Below are 25499 nucleotides of genomic sequence, written 5' to 3' on the forward strand. Positions count from 1 at the left end.
AGAACGTCATTCGCATCAAGCTTATTTGGCGTAAAATGGTGAACGCATCCGCCTCTGTACATTCCACTTCGCTACACGCGTCGCTGATCATGCATAAGGAATATATAATTGTTCGTAACAAGAATGCAATAAACTGAAAACCTGCTCAGTCCGCTTGCTGAAGTCTGTAAAGCGAGTTTTCTTAAATTCCAACGCCATGATTGGTTGAAAGTATATGAAAGTTCGTAGAGCACAAGGCGGTAACCAAGGTGAATGTTAGGAGTAAAAGTAATTCGTTGAGTTTAGAATGTATTGGGGATGAAAATATTGGCAGGTATTAATACTGCTTGGGATGCTGTGAGCCACATCATTGTAAATTAGGATAACGGCAGCAAATAACAAGTAAATTAGCTACCCTGCTACAGTATATGAAGTGTATAAAATTCCATTGGGTACAGGTTTTCATTTTTAAATACATACAGTAATGTATATGTACAGTGAGATATATCTTAGCTTTGTTTAAGATAATCTTCGAATATTGCATATCTTAACTTTAAGTTGTTTATTCATGTGTCATTAGGTGATGTTACTTTATTTGCCACTAAATTAAGTAAAATATACTGTATGTCACATATTATTAAAGGTCATCTACTTTTAATTTAGCCGCTACGAGTGATGTATGTTTACCAATAATTATTGCTTCAGAAGAAGAAATGCATCAGTAATTCTTACTTTCTATAATTCAGAATGGAACTCATCCCAAATAGTCCACACTAGTTAGGTCCCACTGTACGTACGTACGCTTGTTTTGGAATACTTTCTTTTTGATAAAGATTACCTTAAGATGGTGCTAAACCGGTCTGTAGCAAATAAAGAAAAAGTGTAACTATGTAAACTTACAATGAATTTCCTCGTATTTGTTTTGTTTTATGAAAACAAAGAGCAATGAGCCAAGAGAGGGCTGATACTGATTCTTTCTAACAATTGTTTCCAGTTTTTAGCTTGGTGTTGATAAATGCGCATCATTAGTCACCTTCAAAGGTCCTTTGGTTTTTCGCTTTTGTTTTGATTTCTACCATAGTCGAAAATACGCTTTCTCATCTCCACGTTGTGGTGAATGGAATAAGTATTTTAATCGCTTCTTTCGATAGTTATGGGTCATTGCTAACAACATTTCTCTACAATGTTGCCAGTACCATTTTATCAATATTTATTTAAAAACTGTTGACTTCATAATTACCAGGAAACCGTATTTTCGGAAAAATTTCACTATCTGAAAATATTGCTTCATTGACCATCGTAGCATTGGATTCATCACGGCAACAAAGCGTGAAGACCCAACCACTATCCGGCAAGAAAATATTGAGTGGTTATGTGTGTGTGTGTGTGTGTGTGTGTGTGTGTGTGTGTGTGTGCCATGCTGTGAGGCTACCCAGTTATGCTGGTAGGGGCAAAATATTGCTTGAGGATATTATCGGACTCTCCTGAATGGGTTACAGTAGGCTACCAAGACGAAATGTCAGGGGAAACTGTGCAAGAGGATATTTTTGCTGCGTGATAACGCCCCATTTCATACTGCACAGGACACAGTCACCCATGCCCCAAGGGTCAGTGCTGGGATCACTACTGTTCCGTACATACATAAATGATATACCTTCCATTGTGACAGGTGATTCAAAAATATTTCCGTTTGCTGGTGGGCCGCGCGGAGTAGCCGAGCGGTAGCCGGCACGGTACCTCAGCGTGATCGGTCAGAGGGTAATGTGCCCTCTGTAATAAAAAAAAAACTGAGAACTGAGTTAACAGATGAACAACGAACTTAAATGGATGTCTTACGACGTCCGCCCCGAGCAGATGCAAAAAAAAAGCGTAATTCTTAGTTTTAGTTTAATTAGTGTGTAAGTCTAAGGACCGATAACCTCAGCAGTGGTCCCTTGGGAATTCACACACATTTGAACTTTTCTTTCCTTTTTTTTTTTTTTTGCTGATGACACCAACTTGGTAGTGAAGAATGTCGAGAGCAACATAGGTAAGGTAAAAAATAGGGCAAATCAAGATGTAAGTTCATAGCTTGTAGAAAAGAAATTGATGCTGAATCATAGCAATATTCCGTTCACAAACAACTAAAATTGGCATTCTGATTGTGCTTGAATGGGCATACGATTAGTGAGCCTACACAACGTAAATTCCTAGGCGTTCAGCTAGATAGTAAGCTGTCGTGGTAAGTCCATATTCAGGGTCTTGTTCCAAAACTCAATGCTGCTATACTTACAATTACAACAGTGTCTGCAATTTTAGTAGCCAAGCACGCAAATTAGTGTACTTTGCTTATTTTAATTCGCATATGACATGTGGCATTATATTCTGGAGAAGCTTGTCCATTTCTTTTTTATTTTTGGCTCGTAAATGGGAAGTTAGCGCAATACACGTATAATTTATAAAGTTTCATTGTATAAAACGTTCGAAATAGTATGTCTGGGGACAAAGAGCTTGTTTACTGCACTAACACAGGAGACGGCTGTGCAAAAAGCAGCTGACACTGAGGTCCACACTCGCAAAACGCAGCGTCTCGTCTTGCGCTTTGTTTATAGACACGGCATTACATAGGCTCACTGGGACCACATAGATAATATCGTGGGGAAGGCGAGCCAAAGGTTGCGTTTCATTGGCAGGACACTTAGAAGATGCAACAAGTCCACTAAAGAGACAGCTTACACTACCCTCGTTCGTCCTCTGTTAGAATATTGCTGCGCGGTGTGGGATCCTTACCAGGTGGGATTGACGGAGGACATCGAAAGGGTGCAAAGAATGGCACCTCGTTTTGTATTATTACGTAATAGGGGAGAGAGTGTGGCAGATATGATACACGAGTTGGGATGAAGTCATTACAGCAAAGACGTTTTTCGTCTCGGTGAGACCTTTTTACGAAATTTCAGTCACGAACTTTCTCTTCCGAATGCGAAAATATTTCGTTGAGCCCAACCTACATAGGTAGGAATGATCATCAAAATAAAATAAGAGAAATCAGAGCTCGAACAGAAATGTTTAGGTGTTCGTTTTTCCCGCGCGCTGTTCGGGAGTGGAATAGTAGAGAGATAGTATGATTGTGGTTGGATGAACCCTCTGCCAAGCACTTAAATGTGAATTGCAGAGTAGTCATGTAGATGTAGATGGGAATTGTTCACATTTAAAGAGAAACGGTAAATTGTTAGTAATAAGTGGGATCATGCTACAAAAACTCGCACACATTGCGCCATTTCTCATCAGAATTTCCGCTTCCGTGGTGTTACGTTAGAGAGAGGCAACTTTACGCCTGATAATGAAGTGTTCTGAGGATTGATACAACGAATGACTCTCTCAGAGTTAAGTAGCGCTACGTTTTAGGAGGGAGTCCCGAGAAGAGAGTTTAATTAATGTTATCGACCCGCGGCAAGTGTTGTCTCACGATCATCATTGGACCTTTGAGACCACGTTGTCTCAGGCCTTTATCCGTTCAGGAGTATTCAGGTATTTTTATTCGTAAAACGTACACCGAATAAGCGGCCAAACAACAAACCAACTTAATAAAGATGGTTCAAATGGCTCTGAGCAATATGGGACTTAACATCTGAGGCCACCAGTCCCCTAGAACTTAGAACTACTTAAACCTAAATAACCTAAGGACTTTACACACATCCATGCCCGAGGCAGGATTCGAACCTGCGACCGCAGCGCTCGCGCGTTTCCAGACTGAAGCGCCTAGAACCGCTCGTCCACATGGGCGGGCACAAAATAATAGATTCATTATTTGCAGCAAAGAATATAAATGGAACTTATCAAAAGAAAGAAAGCAATGTCGTGAAGTTTTTAATGCACATAACGAAATCAGTAAGTGTTGGATGTAGGGTCCACCAGTTATGCAAAACATCGTTTTTTCCAAGTTCCCAAACATGTTTCAGCAGTTCTGTGTCATCATCAGTGGGTTTTTGTTTTACTTAATCTATAATGTGAACATTTTTACTAAATGATTACCAAATTATGTGGATATTTAGTTAAAAAACAATTCGATTCTTTTTTTTAATACCTTTACACTCAGTTTGGATGATTTTTCAGGACCACTTGTGTGTTATTTATTACAAGTAGCTTGTGAGCTGCAACCAAACGATGTTGATGAGAAGTTTTGTTAAGAGTTAACCTATGACTTTATGCTATAAACGTAATTTAGTTCATCGCAATATATCCACATAATTTTGTAATCATTTAGTAAAAATGTTCACATTACAGATTTAATAAAACAGAAACCCACTAATGATGGCACAGAGGTGATGAAAGATGTCTGGGAACTTCCAAAAAACGGTGTTTCGCTAAACTGATGGACCTTACATCGAACAATTTTAACTGCAGAAACGGAGAACACAAGGAGCTGCAAATCCAAATGACGAAATCAGTACATCCGTGTATCCTAGCCTAATAAGTTGAATCTTAGTTTTTATTCGTAAGGGTACGATTGAGGTACTTAAATCCATCAGTGACGTCGCGTTCAGAAAATACATTTGTTGTTGACTTAAAAAAAGACTGAGAGCGCTATTTATTGGTTCATTGGTGTACTGTGCCTTGATAATTAAACAACTGTACTACTGAAACCTGAAATCTCCATGAAAATTAGTTTAGTAATTGTGAAGACAGCGTCTTTCAACAGACAGACAAACATGTCTGATTCTAGTATGTACTCACAGCTTGTCGTCTGCCTAGGATTTGTGTAAATTTATTTTATCTAAAAAAAAATACACTTCGTCTACAGGCCACAAGTGGCCCATCGGGACCATCCGACCGCCGTGTCATCCTCAATGGAGGTCGTGGATAGGAGGGACATGGGGCAGCACTCCGCTCTCCTGGTCGTTATGATGGTATTCTTGACCGAAGCCGCTACTATTCGGTCGAGTAGCTCCTCAATTGGCATCACGAGGCTGAATGCACCCCGAAAAATGGCAACGGCGCATGGCGTCCTGGGTGTTCACCCATCCAAGTGCCGACCACTCCCGACAGCGCTTAACTTCGGTGCTCTTACGGGAACCGGTGTAGCCACTGCGGCAAGGCCGTTGCCAAATTCATCCTATATTACTGTTACTTTTGTGGTGTCAGTTTCATTTAGTCACTCGTTACGTGCCCATGCCTATTTGTTCCTCAGTTTGGTCCTACTGCGCTACACGTGTAAAACAGAAATGTTGCTACTTTGGCTTACAAAATTCAGCGCAGCTCCCCGTATTTTCCCGACATGGCATCCATTGCTGCATTTCTGGGTTCTTGATTGAAGAATCCATCGCGTGGAAGATACTTGGAGAATTATTTTTGAGGCGGGACATTTCGTGAGCATCAAAGTGCTGATTTCTACAACAGAGATCTCCATCATGTCATTCATAGTTGAAAAAAAGCAAGACGCACTTAAAGCTGAATATACAGAGGACTGCTCTAAAGTTTCGTAGCTACAGAGTGATTTCCTCGGGGTGACAATCAACATAAGACAGCAACTCCTAGACTCTGACCTTGAGCCAGGCTGCTGCTGTGCCCACAGGTATCCCGTCGCTCGGCGTGGTGCCCGTCGATCCTCTGGACGTCCCGCTGATCGAGATCAGCGACGGCACCAAGAACATCAACCTCAGGATCACGTTCCGGAACGTGCACATCACCGGGCTGTCCCAGGCGTCGGTCAGCAGCGCCAGGTGAGTCCTGCACCTCAGCAGTGCACCTGCTGCGCGGCGTTGCTTCCGCTTTTCTTGTTTGGTGAATGGGTACAGAATACTATGTGCATACCTCTGCGAGAGATCGATGGAGTTGAAACTTCCTGGCAGATTAAAACTGTGTGCCGGACCGAGACTTGCACTCGGGACCTTTGCCTTTCGCGGGCAAGTGGTCTACCAAGAACGACTCACGCCCGTCCTCACAGCTTTACTTCTGCCAGTATCTCGTCTCCTACCTTCCAAACTTGGGTAGCTCAGTTGGTAGAGCACTTGCCCGCGAAAGGCAAAGCTTCCGAGTTCGAGCCTCGGTCCGGCACACAGTTTTAATCTGCCAGGAAGTTTCATATCAGCGCACACTCCGCTGCAGAGTGAAAATCTCATACCGATGGAGTTGTTCAGAACTAAACACAAATTCACTCTCTCGAAACACTTACACCAACTGAGGAGGCACCCAGCTTGCGTGGTTTTGCAGAGTATGCTGGTCCATTGTGATTCTATCGACACTGTAGATTACATTAGACATATTGCTCATTCCAGACACACATATTAATGAGCACACCGACGTTGCGTAACACGCCAGAAAAACTGAAATTAATAATACATAGACGACGAAAATCTTTTTTTTTTTTTAAAAAAAGAGTAGCATGAGAAGGTAGAGACACAGTCACATAAAACAACTCTTTATTTGGTATAGAATTTCACTCATTGTCGTAGCTCTCCACTGCTATGATTGAGTTAAGCAGGCGTGGAATGGTTGTACAGGTATGAATCTTGATTAAAAAAGAAGCAGCCGAAGACATTGAGCTGTGTGAGATAGGAAGCCGGTAGATTCTGAATTGTGAATGTTCCAAATACAATTACTACAACATTTGTCCGTTTGGCATCACTAAATACTCTGAATAGTCTAGACTGACTTACGTTCACAAGGAGATCGTACGAACTTCCCCTCACCGACATGTTTCCTATTGACAGGCTGTGAAGAGCACGAATTGGACTTCAACAGACGTATGCGGAAAGACGCAACTCTCAACCGTTGTTGAGAAAATAAAGTTTGCAAATTTTACGCGTGCTTACATACTTCGTATGGTCGCTAGTTAGCAAGCGAGTAAACGCTTAGTTTTATAAACGCGATGTCTGTGGATCTACGCCCGCTACCAGCGCTCTGCTTTTATTCCAGTGTCACGCAACTGTAACGACAGATACGCATGGTACGCCGCGTTATGGTGTAATGATCGAGTACCGCGTACGAATGCATCTCACGTTTGTTTATCAATAGACACACTGAAAAAACTGTGCACATGCAAAGGTTCGGAGTTCATTGCAAGTGCTGTACGTCGCAATAATTACTGTTTACCATGTTTCTATGATCATCATCATCATCCTGGCTCGTACAATGCTCCATAGGTAACACATCATGCTTGCCGCGCATGTAGATAAAATAATATAAATAAAACCACTATACTAATTGGACTGAAATTTCTTGTGCATCCATTTTTTCCACTCTTAGTACGAAAAATTTTTCTCCCTTTCTCAGAATAAAGATTATGGAAATAATAAATGAATCATTTAATAATAACAGTTTTCACAGTCATAATAATTACGTGGAAAGAAAGGAAATGAAGGGTAGCCAGGGATATTCGGCCCCTGGAGGTCAAACATTCGGCTGTAGACTTTTCTCTAGTATTAGGGACCGTAAATTGGAAATATGAGTCAGCAAGGACCATGTTCGGATGGCCGCTCATGAGAAGAAGTAAATTCTGGTTCGAATCCCGGCCCCTCACAAATTTTCAACTTCCTCCCTTGTATTACCACAATACCCTGTGCGCCTTGCCGTCATGATTTCTTACTCCTCCTTTCCCTTTACTTCCCCTTCCTACGTTTCATGTTTACACCAATATATGAACTCCTGACCTCCCAATGGCCCGGCTGTTTATTCCTGTAGAGTGGCATCGGCCCGACGCCCAACAGAAAGACCGTCTGTGGCACATACTTCATACCACGTGACACTGGAGGCTGGCGCTCCTAAGACCTGCAGTGTCACGTGCTATGACGTGCGCGCCGTGGCCTGTCCTTCTCTTGGGTCTCAACATCGCTGGACTGACACGCTGTTAGAAAAAAATGTGTACCTTTTTACATTTAATTAAGGATCATATCACAAATATTTGAATGCATACATACTAACGTGCATAATTAATGCAGTACCCATAACCCCCTCAACTCCCCACTCTTTACGTGCCCGGTTGCTGCGCCATTTCAGTCGGACACTTGCGTACACCTTTTTACGCAGGCCGTGTCTGCAGGAAACTTGGAACATGTGTCCCCTTCCCACAATGCACCACTGCTGTTGCTCAATGGTCTCAGCGTGAGACGACATGAGTCACTTATGTTAGTCCTCTTTTTTATTGGCTTATCCTATTTCTTCCTGTATCAGTGCGTTAATCTCGATTTCGCAATGTTAGTGGTAGGGAGTGATCGCTCCACCTTCCTCCCGGGACGCAAATTGTGTACTTCATCTGTTTGCGTCTAGTGTTAATGATAAGAAAGTGTGAGGACGTATTCGAAATGTTCCCGAAACGCGCAACTCGAGGGGGAGGGGGGGGGCGGCATGTGGGGACCAGCCCGGTATTAACCTACTCGAATGTGGGAAACCACCTAAAAGCCACATCTAGGCTGGCCGGCACACCGCTCCTCGTCGTAAGTGCGCTGGGTGCATTGATCCAGGGTCGGTGCGCCTCCTAGAATCCCGGAAGCAGCGTGCTACTTCACGCGGATACCCAAGCGGGTTTCTGAAGTGCCTACCTAATATCAATAAACGAGGTTCCCCTGTAACTCTCATATGCATTCAAAACTCGACAGAATTTCTTTTATATATCTTATTAGACTAGATAACCTGGGAGAAAGTATAAAGTTTCAGAATGTGGAGGAGGCTTGTGGGTCGTGAACGGACAGAATCGGTCTGTGAGAGCATAGCCAGAGAAATAACAGGTTATTGGCTAAAATCCGAACATAATACTTTAATTTAGTAATAAATTCCATGTTACTCAATCCTGCAATTCATCCTCATACGGAGGAGAAACTTCCTGTACATTTGTTCTGCTCTCATACACTGAATGATCGGATCCTCCAGGTTCGCCGTCATTGAGTCAACGTTCTTCCAGTGTCCAAAACAAACTGCTAAAGAAGCAATCACAGCTACCGTAGGTTCTTGGTATTGATGTTGTTAAAAGTTTGTATGTTTGCAGAGAGATTACGTTGATACTTGGCAGAAGTTTCAAATTTTGTGTGTAACTATTTCGGAAAAGAAGAAACCAAAGACCTTAAACCCGAACGAACCTCATATGACGGGGCAAGGTTTTACACATATACTACTTTTTACGGCATAGTAAGTTAAAAAACTAAATGCTTTTAATAAATAGGAGAATTTTGATCTCTCAATGGAATCGACTTCATTTAAACATCTTCCAAGAAAAAAGGAAACATTTCCAGTGTTCTACAGGCTTCAAATGGCTCTGAGCACTATGCCACTTAACTGCTGAGGTCATCAGTCCCCTAAACTTAGAACTACTTAAACCTAACTAACCTAAGGACATCACACACATCCATGCCCGGGGCAGGATTCAAACCTGCGACCGTAGCAGCAACACGGTTCTGGACTGAACCGCGTAGAACCACTCGGCCAAAGCGGCCGGCGTTCCACTAATGAGTTCAAAATTGATCGTATGGTGGTCTCAAGACATGTGGGAAAGGAAATTCAAAATCTCAAAGCCCTCAGAGCTACAACCTTAGATTGTTACTATCTTTCAAAACTTAAGTTCAAAATTCGACCAAGAACCCATCAAACTAAAAAACTATCCGTATAGTAAAGTTCGATACACAGGAACTTGGAACCAGCAGACGTTTCAAGGAGCGCTAGTCTCAGAAGAACTATGCACTTATTGACAGTAGCAATGAAACAATTTACCTGGAGAAAAGCAGAAGACACGCATAGCGGTCTCCAGAAGGAGATAAGCCAATCGAAGACCGGCGGAGAGAGTAGGTCGACCGCTACTCTCAGGAAACACCATAAAATCTAAAGAACTTCCAACAAGTAAGAAAACGTATAAGGAGTTCCAGCATAAAGAAGTGAGGTAGAAGAGGACTTCCGACAGAACAATAAGCGAAAAATTTACGGAACATTCAAGCCTAGCTTAAGTATATAATTTGCCCCAAACATAAGCTTTAAGAAATAAAAAGAAAGTATAGTAAGGTGACATGGAAAACAGATCTTGGCAGAGTGCCCTGAAGAGCTCCTAAACTGTGAATCGCCATTTGATACCTTCCGTTATAAATAGAAAGAACCAAATCCCAAACCGGAATCACCAGGTGCAGACGAAACTATGACCATCGTAAATATACCTTGAAGAATAGCAAGGCTCTGGGAAAGAGGGGATCATTGCAGAAATATTGAAATATGTTAATGGGAATAAAAACATTGAACTACTTCCAGAGGGATGGAAGTTGGCACTAATACACCCTACACATAAGAAAGGACACCAATTCGAGCCTAGGAACTTCGGAGGGATGTCGTTAATTCTAGTGACTCATAAGGTATTCTCAATAGCATTACTAACAGAGTGGAAGAGCAACTAAATCAGAAATTGGTGTGTACCAAAGAGGCTTCAGAATGAGCAGTTGATGGCCAGAACAAATGTTGAAAATAAAAACTAGGATCGTGTATCGAAAACAGAGTAGCAAGCATTTCGTGCTCACATTCGTAGACGTTAAGGAAACCTATGATGCAGTAGATACACCTACGCAGTTCCAAATTTTGGAAGATATGAGCTCGGATAGAAAATCCACTGCACTGATTAAACAGGCTCACGCAACACCGCATCTCAGAATCAGACACATAGACAGACTCTCACCTGTGGTCTTTGACTGTACTCTTAACGAGTGATCAGGGAACGGCGACGAGAAATGAAAGGAGTGGGTGTAATATTACTGGAATGCAAGAGAAAAGGAATATGTGCAGACTGTCTACCATTTGTTAATTATATCATGGTATTGTCGGTATCATTAGAAGATGCGGCTAATCAAACCACGCATCTACAGAAAAACAGGCTAAAGCAGGTCTACAGCTCTCTGTCGGGAAGACACAGTACGCGACGAACATCAAGGCTGTAGAAAGAGGGAAAGTTCAGATGGCTGAGAGTTTTATATACCAAGGAGAATGGATAGTAAATGATCTGACAGAAAAAGAAAGTATGAGAACAGGAATAAACCAAATGAATTTAGCGTCAGACTAACTATGAACATGTATAATAAGAAAAATCATCGATGCAAAATTGAGACTTTACCAGATAGTGATCCGCCATGAACCCTTATATACAGCTGGAAACGTGAATTACGGAAGAACAGGATCACGTAAGAGGTTATATCTTGTGGAACGATGAATTCTTAGCGGGATATTAAGATCTCGATGAACAGGCCACGGTCAGTATAGAAGACGAGCTCAACGAGAACCGTCCATCTAGATAAAGAGAATCTCGGAAACCATCAAGAAAAGAAGGAGCATGCCCTTCGAACACATTCTTAGAATGGTCAGAGGAAGTTAGTACAATAATAAGAGTTTCTTGTAAACAAGAAAATCAAATTACCCTGGACCCAAGATGTATATACGGGACGTGGAAGAAATGGGAATACAGGAAACAGACATATGTAAGAGAATGACTTTTATGTTTGTAATTCAGACTTACATAGGTTTCCATGGCAGAATTAGACCCAGAGTATGAGAATGGAAGAATAAGCAAAAAGACGAGAAGAAAAGAAGATGATCCTAATTAACATGGTTCTCAGATTAAGGAAACGAAGTGAAGAAGAAATAGTAATAAAATGGTAGTAATAAAATTAAAAATAATTTTAAATAAGATTTGAATCTGTCTACCGACAACAGACAATGATATTGACAATAGTACTGACAAAAATATAATAGCGACAACACTACTACTACTACTACAGATTCTGCGATTAGTAATAGTGATAGTAACACATAAAAATGTATTTACAGATCTGTAAAAATGGTATTTTTTTAAAAAGCGAGAACTATCGGAGAGAAATTTATGTAGACAGCTGAGGACTTTGAGAAATAAGGAAGGTCTGGTGGGGTGATCTTAGTGATGTTGCGGGGAAGAGCTTGCTTTGTAGCGATGTTACGTTGGCAAACGAGAGAAAGGATCACACAGAAAATGTAGCTCACGCTGGACTTTCACTGTAATCTGGCAGCCGACAAGTGGTCACAGCTCGCACCAGTATTTTCATTGCACAGTGAGCCTTAAAGAGATTACCGCTACGCTGTACTAATTGTCCATTCGTAAGTACTTAGTGCTCTCCGACGGAAGCCAGGGCGAGTCACTGGTTGTCCTACATAGTCACAGAATGCCTACATTACTCTCTATTTTGTAAGTTTTCTGTGTCTAATTCTGTACACATGAAAATGTCTCCTTCCGTTCTTAGCGTTCCAGCTTGAGATTCAAAAGATAAGAAGAAGTGTACAGAGAGAGCTCTGTTGACATCTACGTCAATAGTAGAGGTTGCTAATGCAGGCCTTTACGGTGGCTGCTTGACTTGGTAGCTGCCAGTTCGATTCCTGGTGGTAGAAGAAATTTTCACCTGCAGTATCTGGCCACCAAGAGAAGGGGTGGCGGCATATAATTTCTTATTGCGAAATCTTGGATCCATCTCCTACAATAATTTCCAAACTTCTCCGCAGTGCCTCATGGACTGAGTGTATGTCCAACTGTTCACAGCAATGTATCCGTGAGCTGCTGGAACTATGGGTAACACTGGTCTTATACACGAAGTGGTAATGCAGTACATGGAGGGTACACAGACTTGTTAATTATTTAGTTACTGTCTTGTTGAGCGCAGAGAGTGTACTAGCGTGTTGTCTATGTTTTCCAGCCTGGACCTGGCCAACAACAAACTGGAACTCTCCGGAGTGGAGCCCCATCTTGTCTTTGAAGCGGACTACGAGATGAGTGGCAAGTTCCTGGTGGTGCCTGTGGAGGGCTCCGGCCGCTGCAGGTTCATCTTCAGTAAGCAAACTCTGCAACTTCAAGTTCTGAATTTCGTATCGTGTGTGAAGCAGATGGTGCGTAAGTTCATTATGGTTGATGAATGGAGGCTGGTATCAAATTACACATCTCTCCGTCGCATTCCAGTCATGCTCAAAGGCTGACAGATCAGCGGCTGCATTATCCTTCTCGAATAGGCCTTTTGCTAAAGTGGCCATGAAGGGTATGACAGTAGGATTTACCATTTTTGCCACATACCAGAGGATTGTGCCTCCCTTCACCAATTATCAAATCTGTCTTTTTGTCATATCCAACAGCTTTCCACCCCATTATATACAGCAGTTGGAGAGATGTGGGAAACGACAGTCGCTGTTTTCCTAATATGTGTACCGAGAGAGGTAGGATCGGACGTTGTGTCAGGTCTATCTTGGGAAGTCGAATGGAACCTTTATTGTTCACACTGTGCTTCGATAGCAGAGCACCCTGCACTGGTGTCCATTGTGGAGTGCTCGACCAGAGAGCATCTGCGAAATCCATAACAATATTCACGGAACATGTATGTGATGAAGTAACTGAGCAGCAACTCTAGATACCGCCACGACCCACTAAACGCGACTACACATTCTTCTACGCTACCCTCAGTTTCTACTACGACGGTTGTCTCTTAACGTTCTACACAAACAGTAAAGGGCAAACAACATTTGTTACAAGTCGTTCTTGTGTTTCACCAATCATTCACCTTTTAAATTTATACATTTTTATTTGTGTTAGAACCGATTCTGGAAATGTTCCCTCCAGTTTGAGACTGGTATCTCAAAAATATGGCTGTGGAAGCGTTCAACAACTTCTTGGGATGGTGCAAATATTGTGCACACAAGTTGTGTTTGCGAACTAAAAGGAGATGTTAGGCCACAGATACAGTGAGTATGAGCAACGAGATATAATTTTTTAATTTCTTCCGTCAAATAATTGTTTGACGACGTATGCCGTAGGTAACATTCTCATCATGATAAATGATGTGAGTTTTCCGGTTGTTTTCCCTGATCTGAACAAATTGACATTCTTAGGTCATCATCATCATCATCAGTTATCTGCTACATTAGCAGGCCCTTTGCCTCTCCATTTTCTGCGATACATTGCTTCCTTTTTAAGGCTGCTGTATCTTGTACCGTCCATCATGTCATCCAGTATCTGGATTCTCTACCTTCCTTCCTTCCTTTTCCCTTCTACATAATCTTCTAAAACTGTTTATCAGTAGGTCATTCTTTCATTATTTAAGCCCAATCCAATTTCTTTTTCTTTATTACATCTAGTAACTGTATTTTCTCTCCCATTCTTCTCAGTACGTCTTCATTTTTTACTTTGTCCATCCAACTTATTCTTTCCATCCTACGCCATATCCAGATCTCAAAGGTCTCCAGCCTTTCTCTGTGTTTCTTCCTCATAGTCCATGTTTCAGCGCCTTGTAGAAGAACACTCCATACAAGACATTTTATGAATCTCTTCGTGAGTTCTATGTCCAGACCGCTGCAGAAAATTCTCCTGTTCTTATAAAACGCCTCTTTTGCCATTGTGGAAGAGAAAAGACGGTTACTAGATGTAATAAAGAAAAAGAAATTGGATTGGGCATAAATAAAGAATGAATGACGGACTGATAAACAGTTTTAGAAAGTTATGTAGAAGGGAAAAGGAAGGAAGGAAGGAAGAGATTCCAGATACTGGATGACATGATGGACGGTACAACATACAGCAGCCTTAAGAAGGAAGCAATGGATCGCAGAAAATGGGGAGGCAAAGGACCTGCTAATGTAGCAGATAGCTGATGATGATGATGATGACCTAAGACTCCCACCATGAACCATGGACCTTGCCGTTGGTGGGGAGGCTTGCGTGCCTCAGTGATACAGATAGCCGTACCGTAGGTGCAACCACAACGGAGGGGTATCTGTTGAGAGGCCAGACAAACGTGTGGTTCCTGAAGAGGGGCAGCAGCATTTTCAGTAGTTGCAGGGGCAACAGTCTGGATGATTGACTGATCTGGCCTTGTAACAATAATCAAAACGGCCTTGCTGTGCTAGTACTGTGAACGGCTGAAAGCAAGGGGAAACTACGGCCGTAATCTTTTCCGAGGGCATGCAGCTTTACTGTATGATTAAATGGTGATGGCGTCCTCTTGGGTAAAATATTCCGGAGGTAAAATAGTCCCCCATTCGGATCTCCGGGCGGGGACTACTCAAGAGGATGTCGTTATCAGTAGAAAGAAAACTGGCGTTCTACGGATCGGAGCGTGGAATGTCAGATCCCTTAATCGCGCAGGTAGGTTAGAAAATTTAAAAAGGGAAATGGATAGGTTAAAGTCAGATATAGTGGTAATTAGTGAAGTTCGGTGGCAGGACGAACAAGACTTCTGGTCAGGTGACTACAGGGTTATAAACACAAAATCAAATAGTGGTAATGCAGGAGTAGGTTTAATAATGAATAGGAAAATAGGAATGCGGTTAAGCTACTATAATCAGCATAGTGAACGCATTATTGTGGCCAAGATAGACACGAAGCCCACACCTACTACAGTAGTACAAGTTTATATGACAACTAGCTCTGCAGATGACGAAGAAATTGAAGCAATGTATGATAAAACAAAAGAAATTATTCAGATAGTAAAGGGTGACGAAAATTTGATAGTCATGGGTGACTGGAATTCGGTAGTAGGAAAAGGGAGAGAAGGAAACGTAGTAGGTAGAATATGGACTGGGGCAAAGAAATGAAAGAGGAAACCGCCTCGTAGAATTTTGCACAGAGCACAACTTAAACATAGCTAACACTTAGTTCAAGAATCATAAAAGAAGGCTGTATACATGGAAGAAGCCTGGAGATACTGACAGGTTTCAGATAGATTATATAATGGTAAGACAGAGGTTTGGGAACCAGGTTTTAAATTGTAAGATATTTCCAGGGGCAGATGTGGACTCTGACAACAATCTATTGATTATGACCTGTAGATTAAAACTAAAGGAACTCCAAAAAGGTGGGAATTTAAGGAGACTGGACCTGGATAAATTAAAAGAACCAGAGGTTGTACAGAGTTTCAGGGAGAGCATAAGGGAGTAATTGACAGGAATGGGGGAAAGAAATACGGTAGAAGAAGAATGGGTAGCTTTGAGGGATGAAGTAGTGAAGGCAGCAGAGGATCAAGTAGGTAAAAAGACGAAGGCTAGTAGAATTCCTTGGGTAACAGAAGAAATATTGAATTTAATTGATGAGAGGAGAAAATATAAAAATGCAGTAAATGAAGTAGGCAAAAAGGAATACAGATGTCTAAAAAATGAGATAGAAAGGAAGTGCAAAATGGCTAAGCAGGGATGGCTAGAGGACAAATGTAAGGATGTAGAGGCTTATCTCACTAGGGGTAAGATAGATACTGCCTACAGGAAAATTAAAGAGACCTTTGGAGATACGAGAACCACTTTATGAACATCAAGAGCTCAGATGGAAACCCAGTTCTAAGCAACGAAGGGAAAGCAGAAAGGTGGAAGGAGTATATACAGGGTCTATACAAGGGCGATGTACTTGAGGACAATATTATGGAAATGGAAGAGGATGTAGATGAGGATGAAATAGGAGATACGCTACTGCGTGAAGAGTTTAACAGAGGTCTGAAAGACCTGAGTCGAAACAAGGCCCCGAGAGTAGACAACATTCCATTAGAACTACTGACGGCCTTGGGAGAGCCAGTCCTGACAAAACTCTACCATCTGGTGAGAAAGATGTTCGAGACAGGCGAAATAACCTCAGACTTCAAGAAGAATATAATATTTCCAATCCCAAAGAAAGCAGGTGTTGACAGATGTGAAAATTACCGAATCAGTTTAATAAGTCACAGCTGCAAAATACTAACACGAATAATTTACAGACGAATGGAAAAACTGGTAGAAGCGGACCTTGGGGAAGATCAGTTTGGATTACGCAGAAATGTTGGAACACGTGAAGCAATACTCACTATTTTCTTATTTCCTCCCAGTGCCAATACTTTTGTTTTATTTGTGTTAAGTTTAATTCCATATTTTTTTTCAGTTAGTTTCAATGGTGTCCACCAAATCCTGTAAATCTTTTTCCCCTGTGGCTAGAAGGACCATGTCATCAGCAAACCTCTACTCTTCTTCCTCCAATTTCTACTCCTTAGTCATCTAATGAGCATTGGTCAGTCATATTTTCCAAGTAGAGGTTGAAAAGAGTAGGTGATAGACAGCATCATTGTGTTACTCCTTTTCCTAGTCTGATCCAGTTTGTACTTTCTTCTCTAACTTTAATTGAAACTTTTTGATTAAGATATAATGGTTCTTAGGTACAGGACCTTAATATCAGCAAACAGTATTGAATTCTAGGCGTTGCACAGTTTCATGAATGTGGAGGCGAAATCTTCCGAATTTTTGACAGACTCAAGTCGGAAACACTTGACAAATTGTTATTTATCATTCGTAATTGCTGTTCTTCGATCCTGTACACCAGTGGTCACCGCGTTTCCAGGGAAACCAAAGAAACTGGAGGTAATTTTCTTGGAAGTGCACGCTAGAAGACCCACTCATACACACTGAATGAAAGCAGAAAAGGAAAACCTTTTAAATCACCAAATCACCATAACAATGGTGGTTCTGAGCACTATGGGACTTAACAGCTATGGTCATCAGTCCCCTAGAACTTAGAACTACTTAAACCTAACTAACCTAAGGACATCACACAACACCCAGTCATCACGAGGCAGAGAAAATCCCTGACCCCGCTGGGAATCGAACCCGGGAAGCCAGGCGCGGGAAGTGAGAACGCTACCGCACGTCACCATAACAAACAACTATGTACATTAATAGAGATACCCATGAGAACAATGTTACAAAACTCCCGTCCCCTTTTGTTGTTTAATCATTAGTATGTGGCCAGCAAGGGGAGGAGACGTCATTTGAACACCAGAATTTGCACAAATGTCGTGAACCAAACTTCAAAGTTCCCGCTGTTCCCCATGGAGTGAGCGCATCAGTGCAAACATGACCCCCACACAACACGCACATCCATTATAGTCACCTAAATTTAACAGACTCACTTAAGGCACAACTCTCATACATCTCAAGGACAGCAATGATTTTGTGTGGGGGAGGAAAATGTTTTCCGATTATGTAGCTTAACAACAAACCCCGATCTCTAAACCGGAAATACCACACGACTCTTTCCTTTAGTTATGGTGCTTATTTTCGGCGCCAAATGATGTGAGTCCAAGTGGTAGACACGTGTACGAAATACAGTTCTGTTTAGGAAGATCCACGGAAACCGAAGCATAAATCAAACGTAGAATGAATCATGGTGACCGTACGTTCCCGCGACCGCCGCTGCCACCAGTCATGTACATTGGCTATAGTCTTGCCAACCCTCTCTGCAATATCGCTGAAGGAACATGAAGCTTCTCCAAGAGCTCGTTCAAACTCAATGAGGTATTGCTAATGGCGTTTCTGTCGCTTTAAAGGCATTCTTCACTAACATCAAGTCAGCTCGTCCAGTGTCAAAGGCAACTAATGCTCACCACCGTTACAGGGTGTATTTAAAGAAAACTTGATCTGCATCCTCATAGTGTCACTGCTACCGTCGCTCTTACCAGACTGAGGCCAAATTTGAAAAGACATCGTCTTTCGGATTTAGAAACATGCCAACGAACTTCCGTTTCGTCGTACAAGTCCTTTATGTTGTGATTTTTTTCCAATGTATTACTATGTGTTAGAGGGAGACCAAGAGATGAATACACTAGGCAGATTCAGAAGGATGTAGGTTGCAGTAGGTACTGGGAGATGAAGAAGCTTGCACAGGATAGAGTAGCATGGAGAGCTGCAGCAAACCAGTCTCTGGACTGAAGACCACAACAACAACATACCATGTGTAACTTTTAAAATAATTTGTAATTCACTTTCAAAATCTGATTCGGTTTGTGATATAGACCTCAGGTCACAGTGTGGAAGGTTGCAGGTTTCTGTGTTGCAGGATGCTCGGGACTGGCAGTTAGTACTGTGCCTGAAGAAGTTACTTTCCTATATATCTTTAAAAATGTTTTTGTTTGCTGATATCAATGATAAGGTCTAAGAAAAAGATTGAGTCTCCTCCCAGATAAAATATAAACTTAATTTTGTTGTGGTGTGAGTTTAGATGTTGGAAAAATTCGTTTAAGTGATACTAACTGTCCACAAACGTATTCATCCTCCACATACCAGGTCCAGTAATCTATCTTAGAACTTATTATCTATAAATGTTTGTTCAAAATTAGTCATAAACATTTCAGTTAATAAGAGGCGCAGAGAGAACATCCTTACGCCTGCATGCAACTGCAAAACTTGAGAAGAGAAAGCTTAACCCTTCAAAGGAGTTGGCTGGTTTGTGAGTAGCGAGTTAAAACAGTGTGCTGGACAGGATCTAAAACCCAGGCGCTGGCTTTCGCAGGCACTACGCTAAGAACTGCTCAGTGACAGCACACCCCGAGGGCCAACTCATACCTTGAACTTGATAGAAGTGCCACTCTGTACCTAGGGTGTGCCACACATCTGTGCTAATAACTTTATTAAATTTTATTACAGCCAACTTGGCAGCAGAATTAAAACTCATATCTGAACGCCAAATGAAAGGAAACCAGGAATACTGGGACATGAAGCAACTTCTCCTCAACATCCCAAGACTTGAGCGTTTTGAAGTGAACTTCGAGAACCTCTTCAATGGTGACCAAACACTAGGTAAGTCGCACTGCCAACTCTGCAAGATGTCTGCTGCATAGGCTCATGCCTTCCCTTGTGCATAACATGCGTTAACACAGGGATACCAGAATTAATGGTTAATGTATAAGACAGTAGTGGTGCTGTGACATTTTCAGCCCATGCTGCATTGATGCTAGACTTTCTTTCTCCACCCCTACGGCTTCGTGCAAAGATTTCTCCCTACCTCTCCCATCTCCCCTCTGACATAGGCTAATTGTCCTATTTATAAAATGGCAGGAAATTCAAGAACTGGCTGGAAAATTGAAAGAAGTCCAAGATTTTGTTCCAGTCCTATGTTATCACTGTGGAAATAGGACGGTTGTCGTAAGTGTAAAATGGCGAGAAGTTAAAAACTCCAAGATGGGGTGTTGTCCAGCTGGTGTGAAATTTAAAAATCCAAAATGACGGACTTTGGTGTAGTGGCTGACCCTGCATTCTTAGATGGTGGACTTTGGGGTCCTACCCCAACCTGCATGGCCGTCAGACTTTCCCAGTGCTACAATGTCAAAGAGAGTGGACCATGTGGAACTGACACAGCATACGTGGTTGCCAGGTCACTTAAATCCAAGATGACCACTGGGATTTCCCCCCAAATTTATGATGCCAGAATCCAAGATGACAGTCCTGGTGATTTGGGCACATGCTACATGGTTGTCAGATTAGGTAGTGTCTTCCAAATAGAAAATCCTGTCCTTGTAGAAACTGGTGGCAAGATAAAAAAATGATTGGTTTTTCCCTTATTTCACAGTGCACTTGCCTTATGTTTAAAAGTAGTACAGTCTACAGGGTTAAACAATTCCATCTGTCCCCTTGATGACACAGCTTAAACAAATTCCCCAAAACACAGTGATCTTAAACAAATACTGCACCAGTGCGTGCTCCACGCACCCGCTAAGTCTTATATCACATTAAGTTCAAGTTGAGTGACCAGCGCCACTGCTGCCACCAGGGGGTCGGGTCATGAGGACTGACTTACTGGTGTAAAGCGAGACCAGATTGTTGAACCCACTCAGCTGCTGCCACAGCCACTAGACTCTTTGCACTGGAGAAGAACTGCACAGGGATGCTCGACAAATACTGCCAATTAGGCTGCATAGTGCGAAGTGCAGAATGGTAGCTCCGATTCCCGCCACCAGTGTGTTATTTATGAATGCACTGCAGCCACAGCCTATGTGGCCTAAGTCAAAATGGCACAGAAATATGAAAATGCAAGAAGCACACTTATACTTTAACCCATGGGGAAAATTAAAAATTCTCATCAGTTTAAGCTGGACAATAGTCCCCACATACATTCAGCAGAGAAATTAAAACTCATAGAAGCATGTCCTTTCCATTCGAGAACATATGTAATGGCTCAAAACGGAAGGTAAAAAACTATGTTTTTTATAAGATTTACCACAATAGAGAAGTGTGAGGTGATGATAGCTACCATTAACTTGCTTTGGTCATAGCCAGGCACTGCAGTTCAGTCATGAACACAATGACTTTACTTACTACCACCATGAATAAACCGCATTTGACAACCAAGCATCTTTATTCCAAACGATAAGTCAAACGGTAGCCCTCGAAAACAATGTAAATACATACGATGAAAGAAGAATAGCAGCACTGTGTAACATATTTGCACAACAAATTTCATGATGAAGAAACTCATGTATCACCAGCTGCAGAGCGCCTGCTCGTCTAGTGAAGAGATGATGAACACAGTAGCCCACCATAACACTCTGTCCGTTCTGCTACTTCTGACCCAGGAGAGAGCAGTACACTCCATAAACATGAGCAGTTATATGGATCAAACAAATGGCAGACCAAGCCACTAGTCAAGCGGTCTGCGACTGGATTAGTTTCAGGTAGCGATTACAGGTACTGTGAGGCACTGGCGCACCCTCAGCTAACATGTCTAATGTGGCGCTGTGGCTGCCAAGCTAGATACAGCCCAGAATACTGAGTGGTAAAACTTTAGGGGTGGTTACAAAAACCTCAGGTACTCTCTAAAACACATTGTAAGGTACTCGCAGTAATTTAATGGCTTGTTAATGTTTCTATTCCCACATATTAACTTTTGTGGTGAATATTTTAAAAAACACAATACTTTTTTATCAGTTTCTGAACCTTTTCATATGATCTCCCAGAGGAAGAGTGTACTTCTGTGAGTTTCGCATTTCCCTGCAGAATGTATGTGTGGGCTATTGTTCCACGATTTTTGGTGCTTCTTGTATCTTAAATTTCCCGGCCATTTTAATTTATGCAACATGGGCTGTGACTGCAGCGCCATCACAAACAACAAGAACTATTATGCTGCACTTCACATTTGGAAGAGCATGTGTATGATATTTCTGTGTGGGTCTCTTCAGTGAGAAGAAGTGGCTGGTGGCTGTGGTGGTGGTCGATAAGTCTGAACACTCTGATGGTGTGCCCCTGGTGACTGGGATTCAATGCTTGTGGTCAAATCCTCCAGTGGCAGCAGTGGCACAGTCGAGTCACCTTCCACTTGGAGTGTCGCAAGGTACTGTGTGGTGTGGTGCACTCCCTGGTGCATTACTTGTTTAAGGTTACTAAGGTGGGGAAATCTGTTTAAACTATGAGATATGGGGCAATTGGCTAAGTTTGGGGGCTCAACTGATTGTAAAATTAGAGAAGTGAAATGTTATGTCAGGGGAACACAGCGATTTTTCCATTTACTGTCATTCTACACTTAGGACCTATAACGACTATGCAGGCTGGGCTTATATCCCCAGGAGTGGTATCTTGGATATTGACACCATAGGACTGGGGGGAAATCACATTCTTCACACTTGGACAAAAGTGACACTGCAACCATGCAGGCTGGGCCAGTATCCAGGGGTCTGCGATCTCGCATTCTGACACTACGGCTGGGAAAATCTGACAACCATGCAGGTTAGTAAACCATCCCAAAGCCCACCAGTTTTGATTTTTTAATTTCACAGCAACAGGACAATGCCCCATCTTGGATTTTTGAATTTACGCTATTTTATTCTTAGGACAGCCGCCATATTTCCACAACGATGTTACAGGAGTCGGGAAAATCTTGGCTTTTTTAAACTTTTGCACCATCTTTCATTTTATACATTGGAAAATTATTATTTGTTAAGGGAAATGGAATAATGGGCAACACAGCATGATGTCATATTGGGGAAGAGCTGAAATCTGACAACAATGCAGCTGGGGCTGAAAGTGTCACAGCGCAAGTGCTTACAACAATAGAAACACAACCGTTCCAGTAAACATAAAATGGGGGGATACATGCGAAGGTGCTACTATGGACCACCGCTGACTGCAGTTCAAAGAATAGTACAAATTTATCTGATGTATTATCACTTCGATGAAACTCGCATACAATCTACCTGATATTTCACCTACGGCAATGTGGTACGTTCATGACGGGGTATGGGCACATTTCGCTGGTGTTGTAAGATGACACTTAACTCGCCAGTACGACCCAAGATGGATAGGTCAGGACAGAGCCTGTATCTTGGTCTCTAAGATCAAGCTTCCGGAATTCTCTGTATATGTTTATCTGAAGGCGGAGTGTACAGCAGTCTTGGTGGTCAGGTTAAAGAGCTGGAGCAGCAAATTGTACTGTCTTGTTGACATTTACCTGATAATCCGGGATGTGCTTGACAAAGTTCGTATCTCTCTGAAGACGTCAGTACAGTATTGCAATAAATTCGAGCATGACTCGTGAAACATCTCTCTTAACAGAAACGAGTGTACAGTAAAATGTGACACGTAACATGTTGCAGCTGTATTGTATTTCTTGTTAAGGTAGGCCGCGTGCGAATTTTGAGATCAATTAGAGAGGGTCTTGTTCGAAAACTTTACATTTCAAAAACAGTATGCAAGACGCTGTTTCATAGTGAAGTCTATGGCAGCCCTTAATAACACATTCGTAGTTATCTCGCAATATCTCGGAATATTTCACGTGAATGTGAGCATAAAATACAAACACGTTTAGATTCGTTTTGACCTACCACTAACGGCTTCTTTTAGAATTTAACTATCTACTGCATACAGAATTTAAATATATACTGCAAACCATAGTTCTCCACGATGTAGAAGTTTTTGACGATTGATCAGTACTCAGCGATATTAGTATAGAGGCAAAACAAAACAGACACGCAAACAGGCAGACACGAAAAGGCCAGCTCCATTCTCCACGGCGAAATGACGCATGTACAATGTTGTGTCAACTAGTTCTGTGGGTAACAGGGAAGGCATTGTACAACTGATTAACAATGAAGGCAACTTTTTTCCCCTTCCCCTCCCCTCCCACCCTCCACTGAGACTGTCTCTTCTATGTATGCCATATCTGTCGAGCAGAGTGCTATAAAAAGTCGTAATATGTGTCTGTTGTTGACATGGCTTAACCTGTGCTAAAAGATACAGTTCCTCCATATAACTCCTGACCCACCAATGTTCTGCTGGAGTGTATCAATGAGGCTTTTCTCTTCTCCTGTTGTGGATGCTGACTATACACAGTTAGACGGTCTACAGCAGTTTCCTGAGTTTCCTACTCTTTTCTCTATGGTTTACTTTGCAGGGGACTATTCTGTAGCAGTGGATTTGTTCTTTCTGCCTGCTCGGATGCGGGAAGTAGCATACAACAGCATCAGTGGCTTGCGTTCACTGCTTGTGTGGTGGTGACTACAAGTTTCTCTGCAGCTACAGTCTTTCAGACAGGATTTTTTCTGAAATTTCGAGAACTCCCACAATTGATTGCATCTGTAACTAACTACGAACCGTTTGCCACTGCATATATGAGACGACAAGTTCCTACGACAGCCTGAAATGGTTTCTTCAGGTTTTAGTAGATACCCTGCCATCGTGTTGTGGCGCTGCTGCATCCCGGAGGAAGAGACAGAGCACAATTTTACGACATAGGACACCAGGTTGAAGGTTGTTAAATGAAACCAAATGTTCTGAGTGTAAGGGCGACTGCCTGATAGCGGCTCAAGCGCAGACAGCGCGTCGCTGTGGGGATATTTTACCCATCGTCTCGATTTTTCAGTCCTCGAGAGCCAATTGAAAGCTTAAAGTGGTCACTTGCGCTGTCCCTTAGCTTTCAGAATGCACATAGGCTTTTCTGTAACGCTGTGAAACTAGAATCGGAGTGGGTCCTGATCGGATTGCCCGGCTGTGGAATACCATCTTACTCGTGCGACTGGATTAGTGAACTCCTGTCAGAAAATGAAACCGAAGTATAACCTAGGGTTACCCTAGGAAGTGTTATAGGTCCTGTGGTGCTACCTAACCTATACCATTGATTTAGAAGATAACGTGAGCGGCCTTCTTACATTGCTTGCAGATGATTCTGTCGTTTACCACACAGTGAAGTCACCAGAAGATCAAAACGAAATGATCACGACACGCTGTCTGTATGGTGTGGAAAGTGTCAGTTGACGTTGATAAAAAATTTCACCTTCTTCACATGAACACTAAAGAAATTCCGTTAAATTTCGGTTATACGACAAATCATACAAGTTTAAAATTTAACAGTTCAGTTAAATACCTAGGGATTGTAATTATAAATAACTTAAACTGAAAACATGGCATAGGAAGTACTGTGTGGAAGAGTACCAAAGATTACGTTCTATTAACACAACACTTTTAGAAGGTACAACAAATGTACTAAAGAGACAGTCTACCCTACGTTCTACGCCCTCTTCAGTATTGCTGCGCGATATGGGGTCCGGAAGAGATAGGACCGACGGCTGACACCGGAAAAGATCAAGTAGCTCGTTCTGTAATACCACGAAACAGGGAAGATAGCGTCACAGATGTCGCAAGCGAGTTGGGGTGGCAATCATTAAAAAAAATCATTTGTCGTTGCGGTGGGATCTTTTCGAGACATTACAATCTCCAACTTTCTCCTGCGAATGCCAAAATATTTTTTTGATTCTCACCTACATACGGAGAAATGATCTACGTCATAAAAGAAGAAATATCAAAGT

General features: G+C 42.1%; 1 protein-coding gene across 1 annotated transcript in view; it reads left to right on the plus strand.

Annotated features, from left to right (window-relative positions):
- Window positions 1–25499, plus strand: part of LOC126285293 (protein takeout-like) — a 59086-nt gene that overhangs the window by 31617 nt on the left and 1970 nt on the right. Inside the window, exons 3-5 of the mRNA XM_049984581.1 lie at window positions 5531–5678; window positions 12636–12769; window positions 19354–19506. Coding sequence (XP_049840538.1) covers window positions 5531–5678; window positions 12636–12769; window positions 19354–19506 — 435 coding nt within the window. The remainder of the gene's footprint in view (window positions 1–5530; window positions 5679–12635; window positions 12770–19353; window positions 19507–25499) is intronic.

The sequence above is a fragment of the Schistocerca gregaria genome, chromosome 8 (assembly GCF_023897955.1).
Source record: "Schistocerca gregaria isolate iqSchGreg1 chromosome 8, iqSchGreg1.2, whole genome shotgun sequence".
Taxonomy (NCBI): domain Eukaryota; kingdom Metazoa; phylum Arthropoda; class Insecta; order Orthoptera; family Acrididae; genus Schistocerca; species Schistocerca gregaria.